The 24,124-nt window shown below is 48.3% G+C and overlaps 2 protein-coding genes across 4 annotated transcripts in view; both read right to left on the minus strand.

Annotated features, from left to right (window-relative positions):
* Positions 1 to 11,237, minus strand: part of TRIM28 (tripartite motif containing 28) — a 54,693-nt gene extending 43,456 nt beyond the window's left edge. For 2 of the 3 annotated variants that reach the window (XM_038381111.2, XM_043501165.1), the window contains exon 1: positions 10,802 to 11,194. In XM_038381111.2, coding sequence (XP_038237039.1) covers positions 10,802 to 11,024 — 223 coding nt within the window. In that variant the 5' untranslated portion in view covers positions 11,025 to 11,194. Of the gene's footprint in view, positions 1 to 10,801 lie in introns of all 3 variants that reach the window. The other variant, XM_038381112.2, reaches the window with a different exon arrangement.
* The window catches only part of LOC119846933, a 323,834-nt gene that overhangs the window by 64,632 nt on the left and 235,078 nt on the right, over positions 1 to 24,124 (minus strand). The gene's annotated exons all lie outside the window — the stretch shown is intronic.

The raw sequence follows: 24,124 nt of genomic DNA on the forward strand, positions 1-24,124 counted from the left end.
GCAAATGCGGATTGGATGTGGATACATATTTTTGTATCAGCACAGGGCTCTATATATCTAGATCAGTGTTTAGAATTTTCCCCACCAGCACCTGAAAAAAAAAAAGCCACCCTGGTTCTCTCATGGCAATTCACCCTAATCCCTTAATACTTCAAGGGCAGGAAGGTTTATCATGGTAGGACATCACAGGTAATTTCAGGATGATGGGAGATGGTGGTCTGAGTTTGGTACTGCCTATATATGGGGTAGCTTCCCTTAGCACAGCCATCTTGTCTGTCATATCACAGTCTCATATCACCACATCACAGTTCAGGCTCTGCAGAAGCAGTGCATGAAGCACCAAAACAAGCTCTACAGCACAGATTATCCCCCAGAGCTCTGCAGGCAGGCAGAACTTGCAGAGACATATTGCTCCTTTCCCAGCTCAGTACAACTGCATTTTCTTCCCCTACATCCATGGGACACAACACAGCCAGTGCCCCCTTACAGGCCACAGTTCAGAAACACAGCTCTAGGGTAGTCACCAGAACAGCTAATCTACACAATTACAAAGCAATTCACAATCCTAATTCTGGATCTATTAGTGACCAGAATACACATTGATGCTTGCAGCCAGACAAGCAATTACATGCCAACATACAAGATCTTTAAAACTTATTCCACAACTGCTACAGATTTGAGGGAAAGAGGTTTACATGCCACAAAACAGGACTAAATGACTTTCCACCAAGTATAGCCCTTCCATGTTCCACTTCATGCAGGGGACCTTTGTCCTTCCCTCCTCCACTACCTGCCACAAAATACAAAATCAGGGGATTTCCTCTGCAACTTGATCATCAGACTCTAAACATTTTTCACTACTTCTTGTTACAAGAAACATTTCTATTTACCAGGACTGGAAAGTTAGAAAAATGCAATACTTTCCTATTCTTCCCAATGTGTAGACTTCGTGCATTTGACATCACTGTGTAGAAACTTCCAGAGTTTCCCATTTGTGGGACTGTCAAACAGCAACAAACGGAACAAGAAACATTTTTAACAGGCAAGTTTGATTCCAGTCACCCAAAAAAAAAAACCCACCACCCCACCAAGGGAGCGCAGAGGCCTTATTTATTTTGAATTCAAAGTTAAACCCATCTAAGCAACCCAATGAAAATGGGACCAAAATACCTCCTAAATCAATTTAAGCTTGGCTTGCATTGATTTCTCTCAATTCATGGCTAAACCAACTGAAAGCCAAGTTTAAGTCAAATAAGAGATTTACATTGTTTTAACTAGGGCCTTGTCTACACAATTTTCACCCCAGTTTAACTGTTAAATCTTTATAGCCCTTAGTGTGGAAGCAGGTGTATCTGTATACAGGTGCCTTATTCCCTGTAGAGCTTAGTCTCTTTCCTTAAAGGTGTAGCTATACCAGAATACTGTGCCTTTATGTGGATATAACTGCATTCACATTAGGACAGTTGAAAACAGGTATGGTAATTTCCTGGACATGCCTTACTGAATTCAGTTTAAGGGCACATCTACACTTAAAACACTGCATCCATGCAGTCGCTGAAGTGCTTTTATGAAGACACTCTAAGCCAATGCCCACCTACAGGCCCGATCTTTTCACTCTGTGGAAACCTTTGTCTACAAATTACCTACTCTCAAGATCAAAAGGCCTGAACAACATAAGGAGCAGCTCTCAGATTCACGGGAGGTTCTTGTGCTGAACAAAAAAAAAAGTTCACACTTTATGGACTTGTAAACACAAACTACTGGTGAGTTTGAAGGACTGCTCACCAGCCAGAGCCCTTGCTGGAATCAAACTTTACAATCTCTAGCTCATTGGTTCCCAAACTGGGGGGCATGAAGAAATTCAAGGGGGGGGAGAGAGGCTGCCTGGCCCTTGAACTCCTGGCCAGGGAGGCTAGCCCCTGGCCCCTCCCCTGCACAGGCAGCACAGCTTGCACCCACCCACCTCCCAGGCTTTCCAATAAGCCAGACCTGCTGCTCTGAGCAGGGGAGGCTGGATAAGTGGCAGGAGGTCTGGGGGTGGTCAGGGAACAGGGGGGTTGGATAGGGGGTGGGATCCTGGGGGGTGGGGGGTCCTAGAAGGGGGCGGTCATGGGACAAGGAGCGGGGGGGGGGAGTTGGATGATGGTAAAGGAGAGGTGGGGGCATGAGGGTTTCTTGAAAAAATTAAAAAGGGGGCATGATGCCAAAAAATTTGGGAACCACTGCTCTAGCTATTTTCCAGCTCACAGTTTCAATCTAAAGCACTCCTTTTGAAGGAGGGTGGACAAGGTTCCTAAGCACTTCAAAAAGAGGATTGTTAACTCTTCCTCTTATCTTAGCCCATTCCACTCTGCCAGGTACATCTCCTCCCCTACATCTCCAAAAACAGAGCGATTAGCAGGAGACATCTGCTCCCAAGTGAGGAATGAAGCCGGCCTCTCCTCCATAAAGCCATGGAGGCCACAGGATATCAGAAGGGTTGGTTTGGGGACCTTGGAGGAATTGCATCACAGCCCAAGAAAGGCAGTCTATTAATCTCCTCTGTATAACCAAAATATGCTTGTTTCTCTCTTATCTAGCTGTACCCAAGAAGCACATGCAGCACTTTCAGGAACTGCTGAATGTGAGCACAATCAAGTCACTGGGACTTGGTCAAATTCAGCTTTTCTTGTCCAGTTGAGCACTACACATCCCCTCACAGGGAACAAAAACAGCAGGGTACCGTAAATAAAAGTAGCTGTAACCCAGCAACAGTTTACTACTACTCCCTTTGCTCTGCCAGACCCTCTCAACTCCCCCTCCTCCACAAGCTCCCCACCTCACCCCAGCACTTTAAAAGGTGACAAAAATGGTTTTATGATGCACAAAGGCCTCAAGATGTGATGTTTTGAGTGTTTAGCCTATTTGTTCTTTGTTAGAAATAGCCAAGCTTCCCCTGTCATGGATTCCTCAAGTTAGGCTCCTAAAACACAAAAGAAATCTGAAATGCAAGAGACTATACCTCCCCCTGAAGCAGAAAGCAGCACCTCAGGGAAAGGGGGCAGACAAACCAGGCCACTTCTATCTAGCCACAAGAATATAGTTTTAAAACATTAAAAATTCACATTTTGAAAAAGCGTTGGGCACAGGAATAAGGCCCGATATGGCGCTTCCTGAGTGGAGAGATTCCATGAACCGTTTGCTCACTGTTTACATTAAAAAGGCAGAAAAGTTGGGAAGTTTAAGGGCTTTATTCTCACAGAAGTCCCAGTGGTTTAGGTTAAACAGGTTTAAATCCTGACTCAGTTAAAACAATGCCATCTGCTGTGAGGACAACTGTACAGTTGTAGTTTACCAATACAAGCTAAACCATGTTTGAATAGATTTAAGCATCCACATAGTTACATAGGTTTAACTAAATTGATTTAAACATGCCTTTAGTTCACAGGCTCTCAAACTGGGGGTTTCAGAGTAGCAGCTGTGTTAGTCTGTATTCGCAAAAAGAAAAGGAGTACTTGTGGCACCTTAGAGACTAACAAATTTATTAGAGCATAAGCTTTCGTGAGCTACAGCTCACTTCATCAGATGCATTCGGTGGAAAATACAGAGGGGAGATTAATGAGGTTATTATATGGGGTCACAAACTCTCAGCCTCCACCTCCAAACCCTGCTTTGCCTCCAGCATTTATAATAGTGTTAAATATAAAACTGTTTTTAATTTATATGGGGGGGGCACACTCAGAGGCTTGCTGTGTGAAAGGGGTCACCAATACAAAAGTTTGAGATCTGCTTTAGTTATATTGGTGCTGGCCTTGAACAACTTGAAAGAGATCAGGGCTTTACTGGATCTAAATAGTGAGACACAAAAGTAGACAAGATACCTGAATTTGTAGGGCGTTTTTTTAAATGCATTCAAGAATATTTTGATAAGCAACACAGGGCACAGCCATCCCAGTTTTCTTGGCATGTATCAGCTTTAAAAAATGGTGCCACTGAACTTAACTCCATGTGCCCATATGCCCCCATCCCTCCTCCCCTTCAACCTTCACTCACAGCCCCCATGTTCTACAGTTTATGTTGCAAAAGCCACTCCATGCACTAAAGCCACATTTCTCTAACTTCTCAAGCCATTCTTTCTGCCTTATCTCCCTCAAGATTTCAACATGATCTTCACCCCACCAAAAAGCATTTCCTTTTGGCAAGTTTGAAGTCACTCAAAAAATTCTCATCTCAGATAGTTTTAACCATGTTTAAAAGTTTCAAAAAACTCCACATGCTGGACATGTAATCAGAAACAGACAGTATTTCAATAGCAGTATCACTTCAGAGAGGTGCCAGGAGTAGAGAGACTCCCTGAGCCTGTGCAATTTCCATGTGAATCAAAGCAATATCCTGTTACCTTATCTCTTTTCTCCAAGCTTCTTTTGCTACTCTCAAAGCTGTGATCTTCGAAACAAAGCAAAAATGTATGCCTGCCCTTCAGTCACTTACCCACTTCCTAAACACGATCTCTATTCTTTCCTGTTAGCCCAAGGTTTGGATTTTCACCATAACTGTTTTAAATCTTGGATTAGACTTGATATGATTATACCCTACTGGCCTCCTCTTAGGAAGGAGACTGCTGTTCCATCTGACCACTGGATGGAAGGAGGAAGAAATATGAACCAACCCCTGACTATTACAGGACATCTCTGAACATGTCCTGCTCAGACTGACACTCTCCCAGTATTAACCCTGAGACTTTTTTTTCCATGTAAAGCATGACCTCTGTTCAGTAAGGAAGAATGGCCCATCATCATCCCCACCTAGGGTGACCAGATAAGGGTGAAAAATCAGGGGATTGATAAAATTGAGAATTGACACCTATATAAGACAAAGCCCCAAATATCAGGACCATCCCTTAAAATCAGGAGATCTGTTGACACTATCCCCCACCTGCCTTCAGTAGTGAATGGAGGACTCAGATCGCTCACCATTACATTACACAGCTGCTTCTTTCCCCCCAAGCTATCCTTCCTTTACAGCCACTTTCGGGTAGTGTTTCCATTTGTGCTTTGTAACTTGTGCAGGAAGCTCCAGTAAACGTGTCACCAATTTGCATTTGCATCTTGTTCACATTTTGAGGGGAGAATCTTGGCAGACCAGTACACAAATAACGCTTCAAACCCTGCCAATGGGACGCTACCAGCAGCTTACCTGGGAGCAGCAGCACCTGAATACTACATGCAGGGTGAAATTTGCACCAATGAAGCTTCCCCTACACACACACACACACACACACACACACACACACACAAAAACTGTACCAGACGTGAATGGGACGTTTAGGCATGAATCAGTCAACACCAGTCACAGGACCCACACCGGCTATTTCTCAGAAGCACTAACCCCCCACCTTTCAACTAAACTAACACCTTGCCTTTGCACAAATGCCTAAGAGGGCTTTTTGTTGAATGACTGCATCATTGGAAACTCCACTTGCTATTCAGTACATGTCCTTTGACAATAACCACTCACCATTGGGCTGTAAATATAGTTTAAAAAGGAACCTGTTTAAACTATTAGAATTATATCCAGGGCTTTGGAGCTGTACTCTGGCGCCTCTCCAACTCCAGGCAAAAACCTGCAGCTCCACTGCTCTGGAGCTGCTCCGTGCTCCAGGCACCACTCCAAAGCCCTGATTACATCTGTTAACCATTTAATTGTTAACACGACAGGGGTCCCGTTCAGGGCTGCCGCCAATCTGTTTTAAACATTAACTGCAATACGTTAAACAGTAAGACTAATACTTATTGGTTAACCAGTTAATATTTTATATCCCTACTCACCACCCAAGCAGTGATCAACAAGGATACATGCCATCAGATATAAGGAAGAGTTAAGATAGCGTCATCCTTTATACAGTACAGAGAAAGAAACCCTAATATTGTTGGTTTTGACCTAACAGCTTGGGGATTTTGCAACAATATCCACAAACCAATTCACCTTCAAGGACTCCATCCAGAGCCTGTTACAGTAAACACCCACTTACTGTATACCTAGGACTTGAAACTTGCAAAGAAAGCCAGCTAAAAGCAGCTACAGAAGAGGATAAAAACTATTACTGAGTACTCCACTCAGCATCCGGATATGCACATGCCAATACTCAGGCATATGCACTTCTCACTTGTGTTAAATGGAGGGAGGAAATGGGTAAATGACCCCAAAATGGTTCAGTAAAAGAATCTGATTTGTACTTTAGAAAGGCCACTTAAAGCCTGTGTTTTCAAAAGTATGATGCCCGTGAGCTCCTCTGGACACTAAAGGAGTCCTATTTTTCAGAAAGCCCTCACCCACCCTCTGGAAACCAGGCATCTTCAGAAATGTGTCATCAAGATAGGCACTCAAGATTTTAAAACATTTAAACTGCTATTTTGCTTGGGAAAGCCTAGGCCTTAGGCACCCAAATACGGACTTTAGAGGCTAATCTATGGTCAAAAAATGGATGCCTAGGGGGTATCTAAGATCAAGGCTTCATCTACACACAAGAGTGGTGCTGCTTTAGCTATTTGATGGACATGGAGCTGCTCTGTAATTATTTATATACAGTGTATGCTAGACTGGTTACTAGGGCACTTTCTGAATGACTACACTAGTTTAACTCAACAAGAGTGTCTGGAAGCAGGAAAGAAAAGAAATGCTCAAGATAAGCATTTGCTGAGAGGTGGTTTAAGAGTTGTTAAGGGACAATGCCAGAACAATTAGCTTTGATGATTTTGCTGCCAGCCAACCTACAAAATTGGCTTTAAAAAGGCCAACCTAAGCTTTGCCAACTCCTGATATATTATGTTAAAAGAAGATAAACTGGTAAGAACTGGAACCTTGAGTATTCTGGAAGGAGTGTTCTACCAATATCACACACACACACAGATTTTGTGCTCACAGTTTGGGAAAGACTGAACACTTAGATGAGAAACAAGGTAGGTGAGAAGAAAAGGAGTACTTGTGGCACCTTAGAGACTAAAATTTATTAGAGCATAAGCTTTCGTGAGCTACAGCTCACTTCATCGGATGCATGTAGCTCACGAAAGCTTATGCTCTAATAAATTTGTTAGTCTCTAAGGTGCCACAAGTACTCCTTTTTCTTTTTGCGAATACAGACTAACACGGCTGCTACTCTGAAAGGTAGGTGAGGTAATACATTTTATTAGACCAACTTCTGTTGCAAGAAACTTTTGAGCAGACAGAAGAATACAAGCTCGAAATTTTTTATTGGACCAGCTTCTGTTGGTGACAGAAAAGCTAATATCTCACTTTGTGTCTCCAATTCCAGGGACCAACACGACTACAACACTGCATGAATGCTTATATGACCGTCTTCCAAGCTGATTGGTAATGTACTGGCCTTTCTGTATTGTGCTGATCTCTGATTAATAAACTAATTGAGCTTGGACTACCTAACTTATCCATAAAATTAACTGAATCCTAATAAGGGAAAGAATGGTAGACACACACAAGGTTACTGTAGCCCAGGACCGGATCCAGGAGGGGAGCATTGCAAAAATTCCATCCCAAGATAAGTAACCTAAAGGAGGTGTTGTAATGGGGTCTTACAGACCTACCCCTAAGTGTGAGCCTGACAGTGGAAAGTAGAAATAGCTGATTGGAACATTTTATAAACTTACAACAAATGTTGATGGGAAAAGGCACTAAAGGAGATGCTTTGTCTACTGCTGTAACTCAAAGACTGTGTTAAAGATCACCTCTGATAAACTAGTATGGGACTGAAAATCAAACCAAAATTGGCATGTTGGAAATCAGGTCTAACTAGTGACAAAAGAGAAGATAGGATATTGCATCCATCACTCCATTTTGGGGTCCTTAAAAAAAGGATTTGGGGAGGGAAAAGTCAGATAGCTAGCTGAGAGATGGAATGGAAGGGGCAAACTTTACCATCACAGCTGCTACTCCCAGTGTCTCCTGGGCCCCAGGATCCACTCTGATCCACACATTGGGCCTTCAATGTCCAATGGCCAAGACCAGGCCAGAGAATGTGACCAAAATGACATCCCCACCTCCAACTATTTCAACCCAAGCATCATTTGAGTTGTAAGACTTGTTATTGCTCTCCCCCCTTCCCACTCGTGTTCTTTTCGTTCCCCACCTTATTTCCTTCTCTTTCCTTTTGCCTTCTGTTTTAGGCAGTCTGGCTTAGCCAAGGCTACATATGCTGTAGGCCTGTGACCAGACAGGCAGCCAAAAGCAATGCCATGTCCTACCTGACTAGTCCGATTCTCATACAAGTTTGCCAGTTCTCAAAGTGGCTGATCAGACAGCAGAGTGAGCCTGTGTTTCTCCAGCAGTGAGGTTGCAAATAAAAGTCAGTCCCAAAGAGAAGCTGAATTTTCTATCTTTGCTTTTCTTTTCTCTCCCATGCATTTATCTTGTATTAAAGGAAGCAGGATCAGACTTTACCAACAGCTCCAACCTAGCAAATAACTGCCCCCAAGGACAGTTACCATCTTTAATACCATCTAAAAGATGGTTTTTGTTATCAAAACTCTACAGCTTAAGGGAACAAGGAATTTTGTTAATACAGACTTAATACTTTACATTTCAAATGCTTTAGCAATTTTTCCTCCTCCTGCTTAAAAATAATTTAATGGAGTGTTTGCAATAGAAATAAGCAGTCCCAGGGTCTCTCTGTACACAAGCACCCAAACCACATTTACTGTTGGACAGGGATATGATCATTTTAACACCATTAACACAGAGTCCATTTATTCTGTCCATATAAATACAACAGGTGCACTCAGATGCCAAAAAGGAGCCAGAGATGCTATAACCATGACATGATACCACTACAATCCCCCATAGCGTGGATGCAGTTATACCCAGTGTGAAGATGCTTTATACACGCACAGCTTATTCCCATCCATGAAGGTGAATACACTGTGGCAGGATAAGGCACCATTATACTGGTATAACTGGATCCAGACCAGGGGATCGTACCAGTTATTTATTTCAGAAAAACCACCCCCCAAGTTACCCTGATACAAAACATGTGCATATATCAGGCCTAAATCACCTCTTCTCATTTTTACAGGCAATCTCCTTGGAAAACAGATACAAAGAAAAGGTGTTGAATTTTTCCTTTCCATTATCTACAGCAGAACGGCTAGCACATTTTGGGTGCAATCTCCAATCCCACTGAGGCCAGGTCCAGAGTAGAAACCTTTTCCAGTATAGTAATGTTGGTTGGGGGGGTATGATTTCTGTACTGGCAAAACCCCTGGTGCAGTTATGTAGTTATAATGGGTATCAACTGCACCTATAATAGTAGGGTTTGCCAGTACAATAGAACCTCAGAGTTACAAACACCAGTCAACCACACACCTCATTTGGAACCGGAAGTATGCAATCAGGCAGCAGAGACAAAAAAAGCAAATGCAGTACAGTAGTGTTAAATGTAAACTACCAAAAAAATAAAGGGAAAGTTTTAAAAAAGATTGGACAAGGTAAGGAAACTGTTTCTGTGCTTGTTTAATTTAAATTAAGATGGTTAAAAATCAGTATTTTTCTTCTGCATAGGAAAGTTTCAAAGCTGTATTAAGTCAATGTTCAGTTGTGAACTTTTGAAAGAACCATAACTGTTTTGTCCAGAGTTAGGAACAATCTCCACTCCCTAGGTGTTCATAACCAAGGTTCTACGTATAGCTATACCAGCCAACCCTTCCCAGTGTAGACTAGGCCTGAAAACCTATGGGATTTTAGCTTCTAAATCTTTGTGGCATTTTGGAAAACTCCTCCCTCCTTCATGGAAATCTACTTGAGTCACTGTGTGCTACTGGAAGCACAAGGGGCAGGGCAAGTCCTGGCTCCCTCCCCAAAAGCAGACACGTGAACCCCCCTGGTGCTCTACTTTTTTCACCCAGCACTTATCAGGGCCCCTGTGCCCAAATGCCAGGGCCCAGCCACTGGCCATCCCCCCACATCCTTGCCCCACACTCTGTATCTCTAGTCTGAATCCTGTAAGCACTGGGATAACGGACACAAGTGGGGCGTAGGGGGAACAGAGCTAGGGAGGTCGAGAAGCAAAAGGGCGGTGGAGCTGAGGGCCAGTCTGGGGGCACTGAGGGGGTGATTGGGAGGCAGGGCCACAGTTCAAGGGCACTGAGAGGGACTGGGAGTCAGTGTGGGGTCACTGAGGGAACAGGTTCGGGGGCACTCCTCTGAGCACTGAGAGGGCAGGCTGGGGGCACTGTTACAAGGCACTACGGGAGGGGGCTCGCTGTAGTCAGTGTGGGGAGCACAGTTTGGGGGTGAGGCTGGGGAGAGAATAAGGGCACTTGCTGGGGACCTGTTCAAGCAGTGGTTTGAGGAAAGATGCTGTCCTGGGGAGGGAAATGAAAGAGCAGCTGGGTGAGGCTGCCACAGGCAGAGCCCCTCTGGCAGGCCTCCCCTCCCCCACCCAGCTCACTCCAGGGGCCTCCCTAGGCTGGAGGGAAGTGCCACACCTCCACCTCCTACACAGGTCTCCTGGCCTCACACCATCCCCCCCAGCCTGGCCTCCCACACTGGCTCCACACCGCCTAGGCCTTGCCCCCACTGCACAGCCCCCTCCCTCCCCACGGCACATCCAGCCTGTCCACCTCGTGTACAGAACTGGTTTTGCTCCCCACTCCGCTTACACCCGTGGGCCCAGCGCCCCTCCTGCCTGAGCCTGGCACGTCCTCCTCTCCGCCCCATTGCACAGCCCCCCGAATACCCGGTCCCGCCGGCCCGGCACCCCTTCCCCCAGGGCCCAAGGCATCCCACGCACACCCCCGCCCGCCTCGCTTACCTTGTCCCTCTTTGTTGTTGGCGGCCTCCCCGTCGGCGGCGGCGGCCGGCTCGGCCCGCAGGCACTCCCGGCAGACGGAGTGGAGGCAGGGCAGCAGGCGGGGCTCCCGCTCGGCCCGCAGCCGCTCGCGGCACACGCCGCACTTCTCCAGCAGCTCCAGCGCCTCGGGCCGCTTCTCCCCGCCGGGGCCGCCCGCCTCGGCCGAGGCCGCCGAGCCCGACATGGCGGCCGCTCCCCCCTTCCCGCTCCTCGCTTCTCCCGGCTCCAGCTGCACGCGGGGCCCGCGCGCCGCTGGTGTAACGTTCCCCGGGAGGGCCGCGCGCGCCGCTGGGGACGGAACGTTCGCCGGGAGGGCCGCGCGCGCGCGCCGCTGCTGCTAACGGCAATGGAGCGTTCAGGGCCCCGCTGCACAAAGCCTGAGAGACAAGGGGAGCTGCGCGCGCGCACGCTGCGAGAGAGAGAGAGAGAGAGAGAGTTAGAGAGGGACAAGGCCCCCCCAGCTGCGCGTCCTTCGCCGTCGCTTCTCGGGGGGGGGGGGGGGGAGGACGGCTGCCGCAGCCGAGCCAATCAGCGCTCAGATACTCACCGTGGGCGGGCCTGGGACGGGGAGGGTCAGACCAGCCGGCCAATCCATCCGCCTGGGGGGGGGGGGGGAAGAGGATGTCACCTTATGTTTCTGCGTAGGGCGGGAAAAGAACGATCGACTGGGGATTGCGCCAATCGCGGGACTTGGAGGCCGGTGGAACGGGAAGGGGAGGCGTGGAGAATGACAGGAAGGCAGGCCAATCCGCTCCCTCGTTTGCCCGATGGCGGCAGGATAGGCAGAGACTGACAGGAGATGAGAGCGAATCCGCTTTCGGCGAGGCATGCCTGCCTCTGTAGAGTATGAAAGGCGCTTGAGAATGATCCGTTACAAAGGTTCCGCCCCTCCGCATGGCAACGGAAACATCAGTGATTGACGGGTCTGGAGGCCAATCACCCACCGAAGCTATCCCCCAAGGGCGGGAACTTACTTGATTAACATTCGGCAGACCCTGTAGGTTTCCAAGTTCCGAGAGGAGGCGTGAGGAATACTGGGACGGACAGGAGAGAGAACCAATCAGATCATGAATTACCTCAGCATAGACTCAATGAATGGCAGGAGATGAAGCCAATTACCTTCTCCTAAATTCCCGCGGCCCTGCTCCTTTCTCCTCCTGGAGGGGGGGGGAGGGGCTGCATCCTCCCCCTCCCAAAAAAACTTGAGGGCTCCCTTGCTCGCTGTCTGTAACGGAAAGCAAAACCCAGTTCCCTCACCGGGAGGTGGAGGCAAATGATGAGTCAATCCGGAGTGACTCCAGAGTGATTCTAATGAATCTGCTGAGCTCAATGAAGTCACTCCAGATTCATCTGGACTGACCCAGAGCAGGTTCAGCCCCACCGAGCTCATTGGAATTGCTCTGCCTTCGCTCTGGACTGACCCAACACAGGGCTGCACCCCGCTGAGCTTAGTGGAGTTGCTCCAGAATCACTCCAATCTGACCCAACACAGAGTCCCACCCTACTGAGCTCAGTGGAGACCTTCCAGGTTCACTCTGGTTTGACCCAGAGCAGGATTCAGCCCTGATGAGCTTAGTGGAGTCACTCCAGATTCACTCCAGATTCAGCCAGAGCAAAGTCTGCCCCCCCCTCGAATTCAACACTCTCCCCAAAAGCAGAACTTTGATTTACAAATAATGAAAGGGCAGTTGTGAAGCAGACCATTGGCAATCATTTAAAAAAAGCCACAAGAATGATTCTAGGTCTTTAAAACCTGCCTCACTGTGAGAGATTAAAGATGCTTTATCTATTTAACTAACTTTGGGGAAGGGTACCAGGTGAGGGTGACTTGATCATGGCCTAAAAGTACTTACCAATGTTGCCAACTCTCATGATTTTGTCATGAGTCTCATGATAATGATTGTTTTCCTTAAAGGCCCAGCTCCTGGAGTCAAGTGGAGACATGATGATTTCAGACTTCATTCTTAAAGAAAAATGAAGTATCTAGCCCTCGTGGTTGTAGAGAAAGCTTCAAAATGTGACCCCAGTGCACCCTAAGGGCTCAAATAGCAGAAGGCAAATTAAAAGAACACCAATATTTATTATTTGTACATAATCTAATGATTTTAAAGCCAATCTCATGATTTTTGGTGAGCCTGACTCATGATTTTTGAACATTTTGGGTTGGCAATACAGTCTACCTGGGAGATTTCTGGCTTTTCAGTCTGGCCCACAAAAGTTTAACAAGATCAAACAGCTGGAAGAGAAAGCTAGATAAACTGAGACAAGGAATAATGCTTGGGTTTTTAACAGTGAGTGTCATTAACCACAGAAACATCTCACAAAGGGGTGAGCGTCCCTATCCGTTGAGAGATGGGGTCTCCATCACTTGGAGTCTTTAAACCCAGACCAGGTGTCTCTTTCTAACAGATCTGCTCTAGCTTAGCCAGAAAGCATGTGCTGGATGCAGGCACCACTGATGTGCTATACTGGAAGTCAGACTAGATGATCAGAATGGTCCCCTCTGGCCTTGAAATCTAGGAGCAATCATATTTTTCAAAACAAAACTCTGTCCCTGGGTTCCCCTGCAATTATTAAAGCTAATGGGGCTTTTTAAAATCTTGGTGATCCACCACCACACACACCTCATTTCTGCCCTTTAATTTCTGTACAATGCAAAAAGATGAGTCAGTTTAACCCCTGTTTCACTCCCTGACTCCCAGGGTACATCTACATGGCAATAAAAGACACAGAGCTGGCCCACGTCAGCTGACTTGGCCTGCAAGGCTATAAAATTGCTGTGTAATTGTAGACAGTGGGGTTGGGCTGGGATAGGGTTCTTCACTCTGAACATTTACATTGCAATTTTATAGCTCTGCAGCCCCAGATGCAAGCTTGAATCAGCTGACCTGGACTCAGGTTTTTTTTATCGCAGTGTAGACATACTGCCAGCATCCAGGCTCTTAATACTGTAGGGGATGGTTAAATCCAAAGAAAGGCGTCCCACCTGCTAATACTAATAGTGTCACAAATGCCAAACATTGAAAAATCAGGAATCAGGCCTCAAAGAAGTCACGGGACTTAAACTCATGATTTAAAAAAAAAATTAGCTTGGGGCTCATATTATTTGCCTCCTGGTTTGAGCCCTTAGTGGGCACTTTGGGTCATGTTCTAAAGCCTTCCTCAGCAACTCTAAGGGTAAAAAAATTGCTTTCTAAAAAATTCAAATTGAGTCTGACCTAATCCCAGGACTCCAGGTGCTGGAGCTTTCAGAAAAACATCCAGGGTGAGGGTCACTTATGCACATGCTTAATTTAATCTCTCTCACATACACATACATACACAGAGTAGTAAAATTTAGCACATTTCTCCAGGATTAGGGACCTTGTGCTTTGTTTTTAATGTTCTGGCATGGAAGGTAGAAATGGAGGACCCTGGTAATGGGGGAATGAGAGGCACACACAGCTACTGCCATGGGGGAAGAATGGGCGACCCTGGTAGGGGAGACAAGGGAAATGGGGGGCATACATAGCCATTGGAGGGTGGGGAGAACGGGGGGGACGCTGGTATGGGAGAAGAGGGGAATAAGGGGGCAAACACAACCCCTGCCATGGGAGGAGAATGGGAGAGACTGCTGCAGATAAGGGAAATGGGGGACACACAGAGCCCCTAGTAGGTGGGGACAATGTGGGATGCTGGTATGGGAGATTAGGGGGCACACACAGCCCCTGCCATTGGGGGAGAATGGGGGACCCTGGTATGGGGAGAATGAGACGGTACGTAGAGCCCAGGGGTGGTGAGGGAAAGGTGGGAATGGGGGGCACACAGGGCTACTGGCAAGGAGTAGGTGGGATGCAGAGGGTCCCTGAAATCCAGGGAGCTGGGGGTGGGGTGGGGGGGAGGATGGAGGGATGCAAGAAGCCGCTGGGGCTTCAAGGAGCTCGGCCTGCACGAGCTATGAAGCATGTGATTCCTGTTGTATGTGAAAGCCGCAGGCCCTGGGGCCCAGACTCCCCTGGCTTCCAACTCAAGGTGCAGTGCATCCGAAGCTCGTTAAAGTCAATGGGAGTTTCCCCATTGATTCCCAGATTCCCATTGACTTCTGGGGTGGGGTTGGATCATCCCAGACCTGTAGGGAACAATGGGGCCCATCCAGCTGAGAGAAATGCTAAGGGCACAGCCCATTTGGATGCTAAAGCAGTTAAGTGGAGCAAGACAAAGGCACTCATCTCTCTCTTCACCCCAACCCCCCTTCCCTCTCCACTGTGCCATGGCCCCAGGGTCCCTGGCCTGGCGTCCCTCTGCTCCTGCACCCCTCCCTATCCGCCTCTCTCCCTAGCCTGTGTAAACTCTCCTCTGAGGAAGGGAGGAGAGCAATCAGAAGTATTGTTTGCCATTATAAACAGTCAGAGATAAGAGGGAAGGTCCCCTCATGGATCAGAAACTGGTTAAAAGACAGGAAGCAATGGGTAAGAATAAATGTTCATTTTTCACAGGGGAGAGAGGTAAATAGCGGAGTGCCCCAGGGATCTGTACTGGGGGGACCAGTGCTGTTCAACATATTCATCCATGGTCTGGGAAAAGGGGTAAATAGTGAGGTGGCAAAGTTTCCAGATGATACAAAATTAGTGTCAAGACAATTAAGTCCAAAGCAGACTGCAAAGAGTTACAAAGGGATCTCACAAAACTGGGTGGCTGAGCAACAAAATGGCTGATGAAATTCAATGTTGATAAATGGAAAGCAATGCACATTGGAAAACATAATCCCAACTATACATACAAAATGATGGGGTCTAAATTAGCTGTTACCACACAAGAAGGAGATCTTGGAGTCATTGTGGATAGTTCTCTGAAAACATCCACTCAATCTGCAGTAACAGTCAAAAAAGCTCACAAAATATCATAATGCCACTATATAAATCCATGGTGTGCTCACATCGTGAATACTGATGTGGTTGCCCCATCTCAAAAAAGATATATTAGAATTGGAAAAGGTACAGAGAAGGGCAGCAAAAATGATTAGGGGTATGGAGAGATTAATAAGACTGGGACTTTTCAGCTTGGAAAAGAGATGAATAAGGGGGTGTATGATGGAGGTCTATAAAATCATGACTGGTGTGGAGAAAGTGAATAAGGAAGTGTTATTTACTCCTTCACATAACACAAGAACCAGGGATCACCCAAAGAAATTAATAGGCAGCAGGTTTAAAACAAACAAAAGGAAATACTTCTTCACATAATGCACAGTCAACCTGTGGAACTCATTGCCAGGGGATGTTTTGAATGCCAAAACTATAACGGGGTTCACAAAAGAATTAGATTGGTTCATGGAGGATAGGTCCATCAATAGCTATTAGCCAAGATGGACAGGATACAACCCCATGCTCTGGGTGTCCCTAAAGGTCTGATGGCCAGAAGCCAGGACTGGACAACAGGGGATGGATCACTGGATAATTGCCCTGTTCTGTTCATTTCCTCTGAAGCACCTGGCACGGGCCACTGTCGGAAAACAGGATACTGAGCTAGACGGACCATTGGTCTGACCTAGTGTGGCCATTTTTATGTTCGTGCTGCAGCCCCCAACAGCCCGGCTGGAATGTTCCAAAGGACTCAGCGTCCGCTGAGGGGCCGAATTTGCACAGTGGCCCAGAATGCTGAGTGCAGAGCAATCCAGACCATCCATCTCGGAGTCTCTGTCCACCCCCTTCCCTATCCACCCCCACCCTGTCCAGCCATCCCCCAATTCCCATCCCCTCCTCTGCTCACCCTCTATCCCCACCCCCTCCCTCCCTCCATCCTCACCCTGCTTCATCTACTCTCTCATCTCCACCCCCTAAATCCCCACGCATATCTACCTACCTGCCATCCACTCCCACACATATCTATCCACCAGACATCCATTCAGACATCCCTCTGCTCATACACCCCTCCATTCATCCCCCCATCCCCACACATATTTGTTTACCTCCCTACCTTAGCATTATCTCCTGCCACTCATCACTGTAACATCTGAGCATCTCCCATGTAAAAATCGCTAGCATCAGCAAAATGCCTAGTTGACTTCATGGAGCATCCAGCCTCAAGGGTACTGAGCACTTGAAAGCCAGGCTCCATGGGTCTCATTTTCCAAATGGCTCAGCTCCCATTCAGGCCTGCTCTACATGGGAAAGTGTTTTTTGGTATACCTGTGGATGAATTTAAACTGAATGCAATAATCCTTTTTGTTGGACCATCTTCTGTGGGTGAAGGAGACAAGCTGACACTCTGAGAACCTTTCCTGGCCTTGAAGACAAGTTCTGTGTAAGCTTGAAAGCTTGTCTCTCTCATCCACAGAAGTTGGTCCAGTAAAATTATATTACCTCACCTGCCATGTCTCTCTCATACCCTGGGACTGACACGGCTACAGCAACACACTGCAAATAATAACTCCTAGCTCTCATCATCGGTAGATCTCAAAGCACTTCACAAGGCAGTTCAGTCTCATGATCGCCATTGCATAGCTGGAGAAACTGAGGCAGGCAGATGGGATCGGACTCGCCCAAGGTCACACAGCAGCAGATCCAGGATGAGAACTCCAGCCTCCTGAGTCTGGTCCTCTATTCGCTAGGCAACATTTCTCTAGTCAGCGCTCTATTCTTGCTCCAGGGATCTGCAACCGTGCCAGCACACCAGGGTGCACTACTGGGAAGCTTTAGGGTAAGAGTGGGAACATCGGTCAACTGGATGGTGAAGTGGGTCAAGTGTAGGCCAGGCATAGCCAGCTGGGGTTCCCTAAGCCAATTCTAGAAGTCACTGTATTTTAGTAATGACATGGTCTGACATTGTCTCCTGTTGGGCTAACTCAGCACCCTCTCCACCAGTACCGATTCACTGGGACTGCATTGGTCAGACAATTGGCAGAGGAGGCCAGTTAATGGAGGAGAGATACAGTGAGTGAGGGGTTATCCCAAGCCACTAGGATTGTGTAAGCAAACAGGAAGGAAGTGCTGGGGGGCGGGGGAAGAGTAGGGAGTCAGAAGGAGAGCAGCTGCAGGCAGGGCCTGCTGCAGCCTTCCCCAGTCGCCAGTTGGGCTGGGAAGCTGGCTACAGACTGTAAATATAACGTCTGATAAAGCAGGGTGTGGAGTGGGAGTGATCAGTTATTGAGGTTGGAAAGGACTCTTGGGACCACCCAGTGTCACATCCCATGTGCTCTGTCTCCCCCTTAGCTTCCCATGTCACCTGAAAGGGTCGAGGGCTGTGATGTCTGTTGGGGGCAGGCTGGGATACCATTCAAAGAAGGCAGAGTTCAGGCTATGGGGCAGGGCCGGCAGACGTCTTAGCTGTGCATTTCCTAGCCTTCAGTGCATTTTACCATAGCTCTGCCTGTCCTGGACTGTGTGGTTTTACAGGCCCAGATCCTCGACAGGTATTTAGGCTGCTAATTTCCATTGATTTCAGCCTCTGAGGATCTGGGTCATAGAGTTTAAGGCCAGAAGGGACTATATGATCATGTACCTCACAGGCTATTAAACTTGACCGCAGATACCCCTATATTAAGCCCAGGAATCGAGGTGCACTCGCTATTCTGGAAGGACACGGGGGCCCTGCTGTTAGCACTTAACTGCAATAACAAAGTTTTGGGGCAGTGAATTTCCATTGTTTTTGGAGGAAGCAGTTGGCAGTGGGGGGAGGCGCAAGGAGGGTTCAGCACCACTAAGCTATCATCTGTGCCCTCCTCTTTGCTCCTCCTGCCCCAGGTTAGGCTGATCTTCTATCCAGGAGGCAACATTTCTAGAATAGAGGTGATAACCAAAGGGCTGTGAGCAGCACATCTGGAAGGCGGAGTTAGCATAGGGGGAAGGGGCTCTGCTTCATAGGAGGAAGGCAGAGGTGTGAAGTGGCCCATTCAGTTCAATGTGATGTTCTCAGGTGAATGAGAACACCCCATATACAGCCTGACACAGGAGCTAAGAGGTGTATGAACTGCTCCATTCCTCTCTGTGAGTGCTCTCCTCCCCTAGTCTCTACCCCACACCTCGGGCAGCCCACTAGATTTCATGACAGTCTCCCTGAGACCCTGGGGTTTAGAGCAATTTAAAAATTAAAATCAGCTCCGTAGCGGGTTCTGAGGAGCCCTTGACCAACTAACTTCACGGTGGCCCCAAGAAGTCTCCCCTGGCTCCTCTTGTGGTATGCCAACATTCAAGAGAATCCCACTAGGCCCCTGGATTTTCGGGATTGCTCATAACACAGCAGGCTATATAGTGAGAACCCCTTGATCCAGCAACCCCAAATTGAAACCACAGCCCAGCCCTTGTTGTGCCGTACCAGTTTGCAAGGCAACCTGCCTCCATACAAATGCGAGGCGTTGTTTTGACTGAGTCCTTGAGTAACTGGAATCAGTCATCTTCCCTCTATTTAATAACAACAGGTAGAACTTTTCCTTGGTAGATCCCAAAGCATTTTCCAAAGCGGGGGTCAGATGGGGAAACTGAGGCACGGGGAAAGGCAGCCTCTTGGCCAGTGGCAGGAATTGAGCCTGTTACCCACCTCACTGAGTGGCCTGTCCCCCCAGCCCAGGCAAGTATGACACCTCATCTTGACAGGTTTCATAGTAGCAGCCATGTTAGTCTGTATTCACAAAAAGAAAAGGAGTACTTGTGGCACCTTAGAGACTAACAAATTTATTTGAGCATAAGCTTTCGTGAGCTACAGCTCACTTCACCAAATGCATCCGATGAAGTGAGCTGTAGCTAACGAAAGCTTATGCTCAAATAAATTTGTTAGTCTCTAAGGTGCCACAAGTACCTCATCTTGAGGCTGAGTCGTACCCTTTTTCTCAGAGCTTCAGCTTTATTTCCTCCATCTGGCACAAAATCAGTGCATCAACCCTCTCTTCCCCCAACTTGGAGTCTTCTGTTCTCTACAGATCCTGCTGCTACAGGCCACTAGCCCTCGAGTGACCCTGTTTTCTGCAGCTCTCCTCTTGACCCAGGACTTCTCTGTTGCTGGCAGCTCTCTGCCCCAACTCAGCCACCGGGTGTGCTCACTGCATGGAAGAAGGCAAGGACCCGTGGGATGGGTTTTAACCAGGCTGTGATTTTATTACTCAAAGGACATCCCAGGGTCCCATCGAGAACAACGACACAGCCCAATGCAGTCACTCACACACCCTGGATCCTTTGTTCTTGGGGGGCTCCCATGGCAGGGGGGAGCCAAACATCACATTGGGAGGTTCTCCGGGCGCCTCTGCCCACCTACCTGTCTTTTGCGGGTTGAGGTGAGAGTGGGCTTCAACCCCCAGCCAGCGCTGCTATCAGATGTGTTGGCAGAGCAGTCCCCCTGAATAGAGCCCTAAATGGATACAAAACTGATATCCATAGATGCAGATATCTGCAGATAGAAAGCAGATGCCCATTTTGCCGCAGGGCTCTGCCCGGAGCTGCAGCTGAGAAAGCAGGCAGCTCCTCCAGCGTGGCTGTACCACCCCCAGCCCCGCCCACTGAGGTGGGCCCCAGGCTCACCAGCAGCTGTCCATGGTTGCACTACCATGTGCAAGGGGCTCACATGCTCCCAGACAGGAGTCCCTTCCATGAAGCACTCTGCATCTCCCATCTGGGAGCGTGCAAGGCACTTGCACACAGTATAAATTTTGTATCCATGCAGGGCTCTATCTTGGGGACAGTGTCCTGCCCCATTTGCCTCCATCGGGGTTAGACATGCTGCCCCATTTCTTAAAGGGAAGCCCGCTATGTTACCTTTTTTGGGTCTGGAGCCTAAATCAGTGAGATCCTGCTCTAGGCATCTGCCACAAGGATGGGTCAACATCAGCCCAGCTGCCTCCAACCCACCTTGCATGGGCTATGGAGAAGTTCAGCCAGCCCCCTACAGAGACCCTTCAGGACCAAAGCGGCACCTAGATCAGAGAGCTGCATTCCGTCCTCTTGATAAAGTTCAGCCTTCCAAATTAGCTCGAGCCCGGAGCACATCCCTAGGTCTTTCCCCTGCTAGGTGGATAACAACCATGCCTGGTGTGCGCTCTCGGGTGCCAGCCTTGGCAAAAGCAGAGCATGAGCTGCCCCCAGCGCCCACCCCGTCTGCTGTGCCAAAGCAAAATCACATCCCGCCCCGAGCCCAGCTCCAAGTCCCTGACTGAAGTAGATGCTGTCTTGCAAGCCCAAAGCACAATGCTGAGCCTGCAAATCCACATCCCCAGCCATGGGCACGCTCTAATACATTCCGTATAGACGTGGAGATAGGTGTCATGTTTAAAACATGCAGTGCTTACAGCCTACCACCTGCGACATCTTCCTTCAGGTGGCTCCACGTACCACTTATAAGCCCTGGATCACCTGCGTCCTGTCGCCTGGACTTCTGATTTCCCCAGACCAGCTGGGTGGCCCTAAGCGGGAGCCATGTTCTCCTTGTGGCTAGCCTGAGTGACAGCCCCTTCCTAAGCACTGCCAGAAACTGGAATTTGGTTAGGAAGGAACGGTCCCTGAGCAGGAATAGGGGACCCTCATGTACCTGTGGTGCCCGTTCAGGACATGGGTCCATTTCACCAGAGCGGAGCATGTCATGTAGTTCCAGTGCCTGCCCCAAAGAGCCCCCTGGGCTAAAGGCACTGCTCACTGACCCAGAAGAAAGCCAAGAGAAAGGCTGCCTTGAAGAGAACAGCTTCACCCTGACAAATGGCAGATCTGAGGAAGAACCTTGGCTAATTGCCTTTGGATCTACAAAGTCACTGGCTTCCTGTCCCAGGAGCTTGGGTCTGACCCTCCAGGATCCTGCCGACCGTGAATCCCTGACCGGGATCCGGATAACCCTCAGACCTGGAGTAAAAGGCCACCCCGCATAACTCATTAGCTATTGTCATCTTCCATTAGGCTTTACGGAGCCCTGGCTCTCCCCCTGGTGCAGCCTACAGGGTTAACTGACCTAACTTAACCTGCTCGGCCTTCTGCGGGGTGGACACCTCATCCCAAAGATACAGATAGAGGAGGCTCCGTTGGGAGCACAACGCGCAGCTCCCATGAAGCACGGCCCATTTGGGGCAAGTCAAACTCCATGGAGAGAGCTGTGCATCCCATGCCCACGGAGAGGTGGGGAAGAAACCCCCAAGTAGAGCCATCTCCCCCAATTCAGCAGTCTGGTAATGAGAGTTCAGTTCATCCAGCAAGCGATGGGCGCATTCGCGCTGGAGCTGGCCAGGAAACACCCAGCTGGCTGGAAGGATTCTGTCCTGGCCCTGATGTGCGTGAGCCCAGCTGGCATGAAGCGAGGTGGGTACATGGAAAACCGTTCCTGGCAGAGGCTAGTAATCCAGGCGCTGCCTGGGTTGAAGTCCCTGGGATTCAGGCACCCCATTGAACATGGGGTTCAGGAAAGCTGCCGTCCAATTCCCCGTTTACACTAAAACCAGAGCTGAAGGCTGTGTCGTACTTTGGGAACATGGCGCCATCTTGTGAGTGCTAGGGAGAGAGGGACACGAGGCCCCCTGGGTGATCCATCTTTGGGCATGGCAGAAATTCGAGCAAGAGAGCAGCTTCAGCTCTATAAAAGAGGGGTCACTGAGGGACGGGGGAAGGTCTCTGCTGAGGCATGCCCATCAGAAATAAGATATCACACCAAGATCAGTTCTGCTCCTGCACAGCCTGGGATACACAAGTTTGCACACTGCCCACCCCCATCCCAGTGTTTGCACAATGCCAGGGCTGGGCCTGGCTTGTCTTTTCAACAAGCACCTTTCACAGGAGGACTCCATGGGGAGGAGTAGACATAAAGAGGAGACACTATTTTGTCAGGGGAGAAAACGGCTTTTTATTAAAAAAATGCCCATGCCCTGTAAACGTGCTGGGGTTGTGGGACTTTTGAGCAGGGACAGCCAAGATCTCCAGAACTCAGTGGGAAGTTATGAACACAGTATGCTTAGGGGTGGAAATGTCCCCATCTTAGATTCATAGGATCATGGTGTGAGAAGTGACTGCACGGGTCACCTAGTCTAACCCCCTGCCAAAAGGCAGGATTTGTTAGGTCTAAACCATCCAAGACAGATGGCTCCAGCCTCCTTTGGAAAACCTCCAGTGAAGGAGCTTCCAGGATCTCCCTAGGCCACCTGTTCCATTGTTTTACTGCTCTTGCAATTTGGAAGTTTTTCCTGAGATTTAATCTCAATCTGGTAGGCTGTAGTTAAAGCCCATTGCCTCTTGTCCTGCCCTCTGTGGCAAAAGAGACCACTTTTCTCCATCTTTTTTGTGTCAGCCTTTCAAGTATTTGAAGACAGTTCTCTCCCCCCTCAATCACTTCTATTCCAAGTTAAACATACCCAGTTTCTTTGCTCCTATGGCTGGCATTCCATCCCTTTGATCGTCTTTGTCGCTTGCCTCTGGATCCTTCCCTGTTTCGCTACATCCTTTCTGTACACTGGTGACCAAAATTGGACACAGTCCTCCAGCTGAGGCCTACCCAGCGCCAAGTAGAGGGGTACTATCACCTCCCATGACTTGCATGCTATGCCTCTGTTAACTCAACTCAAAACTGCATTTGCTTTTGTGGTATTGCCAACCTCAAAGGTTCAAAAATCATGAGTCAGGCTCCCCAAAAATCATGTGATTGGCTTTAAAAGAATGAGATTATGTAAAAATAATAGACGTGGTGTTCTTTTTATTTGCCTTCTGCTTTTTGAGCCTTTTGGATGCACGGGGGTCTCATTTTAAAGCTTTCCCCACATCCACAAAGGCTAAAAACTTCATTTTTCTTTAAAAATGAAGGCTGAAATCAGCACATATCCACTTGACTCCAGGAGCTGGGGCTTTAAGAAAAACAATTATTATCATGAGAATCATGACAAAATCATGAGAGTTGGCAACAGCACCGCATTGCTGACTCATGTCGAGGTTGTGATCCACCACATCTTCCAGATCCTTCTCAGCAGTGCTGCTGCCAGGCCAGTGATTCTCCATTCACGGTGGGATAGATGCGAGAGGGTCTCCGCAGTCTAAGGTCCTAACTCAGCAGCTCCCAAACGGTGGGTCATGGCAAAACAGCATCCTCCACACCGCATGCGAGGTCACGCTGTGTGGAACATCCTCTGTGCTGTCTGGAGCTGCAGGAAATGGGGTCAAGCCGAGAAAAAGTTTGGGGACCACTGACCTAACTATGTTGAGGGTGTCTGCACTAATGTATCTATGTAAATGTGCAAACTCCCAGCTAAAGTGGCATCAGGCTGAAGCAGGATTTTAACCCATCTCACTGCTGGAGGAAAGGATCCCGCATCTATACTTGGCCTGGAAAGCTCATTCAGTCTTGCTCACATCTCAGAGA

The sequence above is a fragment of the Dermochelys coriacea genome, chromosome 23 (genome assembly GCF_009764565.3).
Source record: "Dermochelys coriacea isolate rDerCor1 chromosome 23, rDerCor1.pri.v4, whole genome shotgun sequence".
NCBI lineage: Eukaryota > Metazoa > Chordata > Testudines > Dermochelyidae > Dermochelys > Dermochelys coriacea.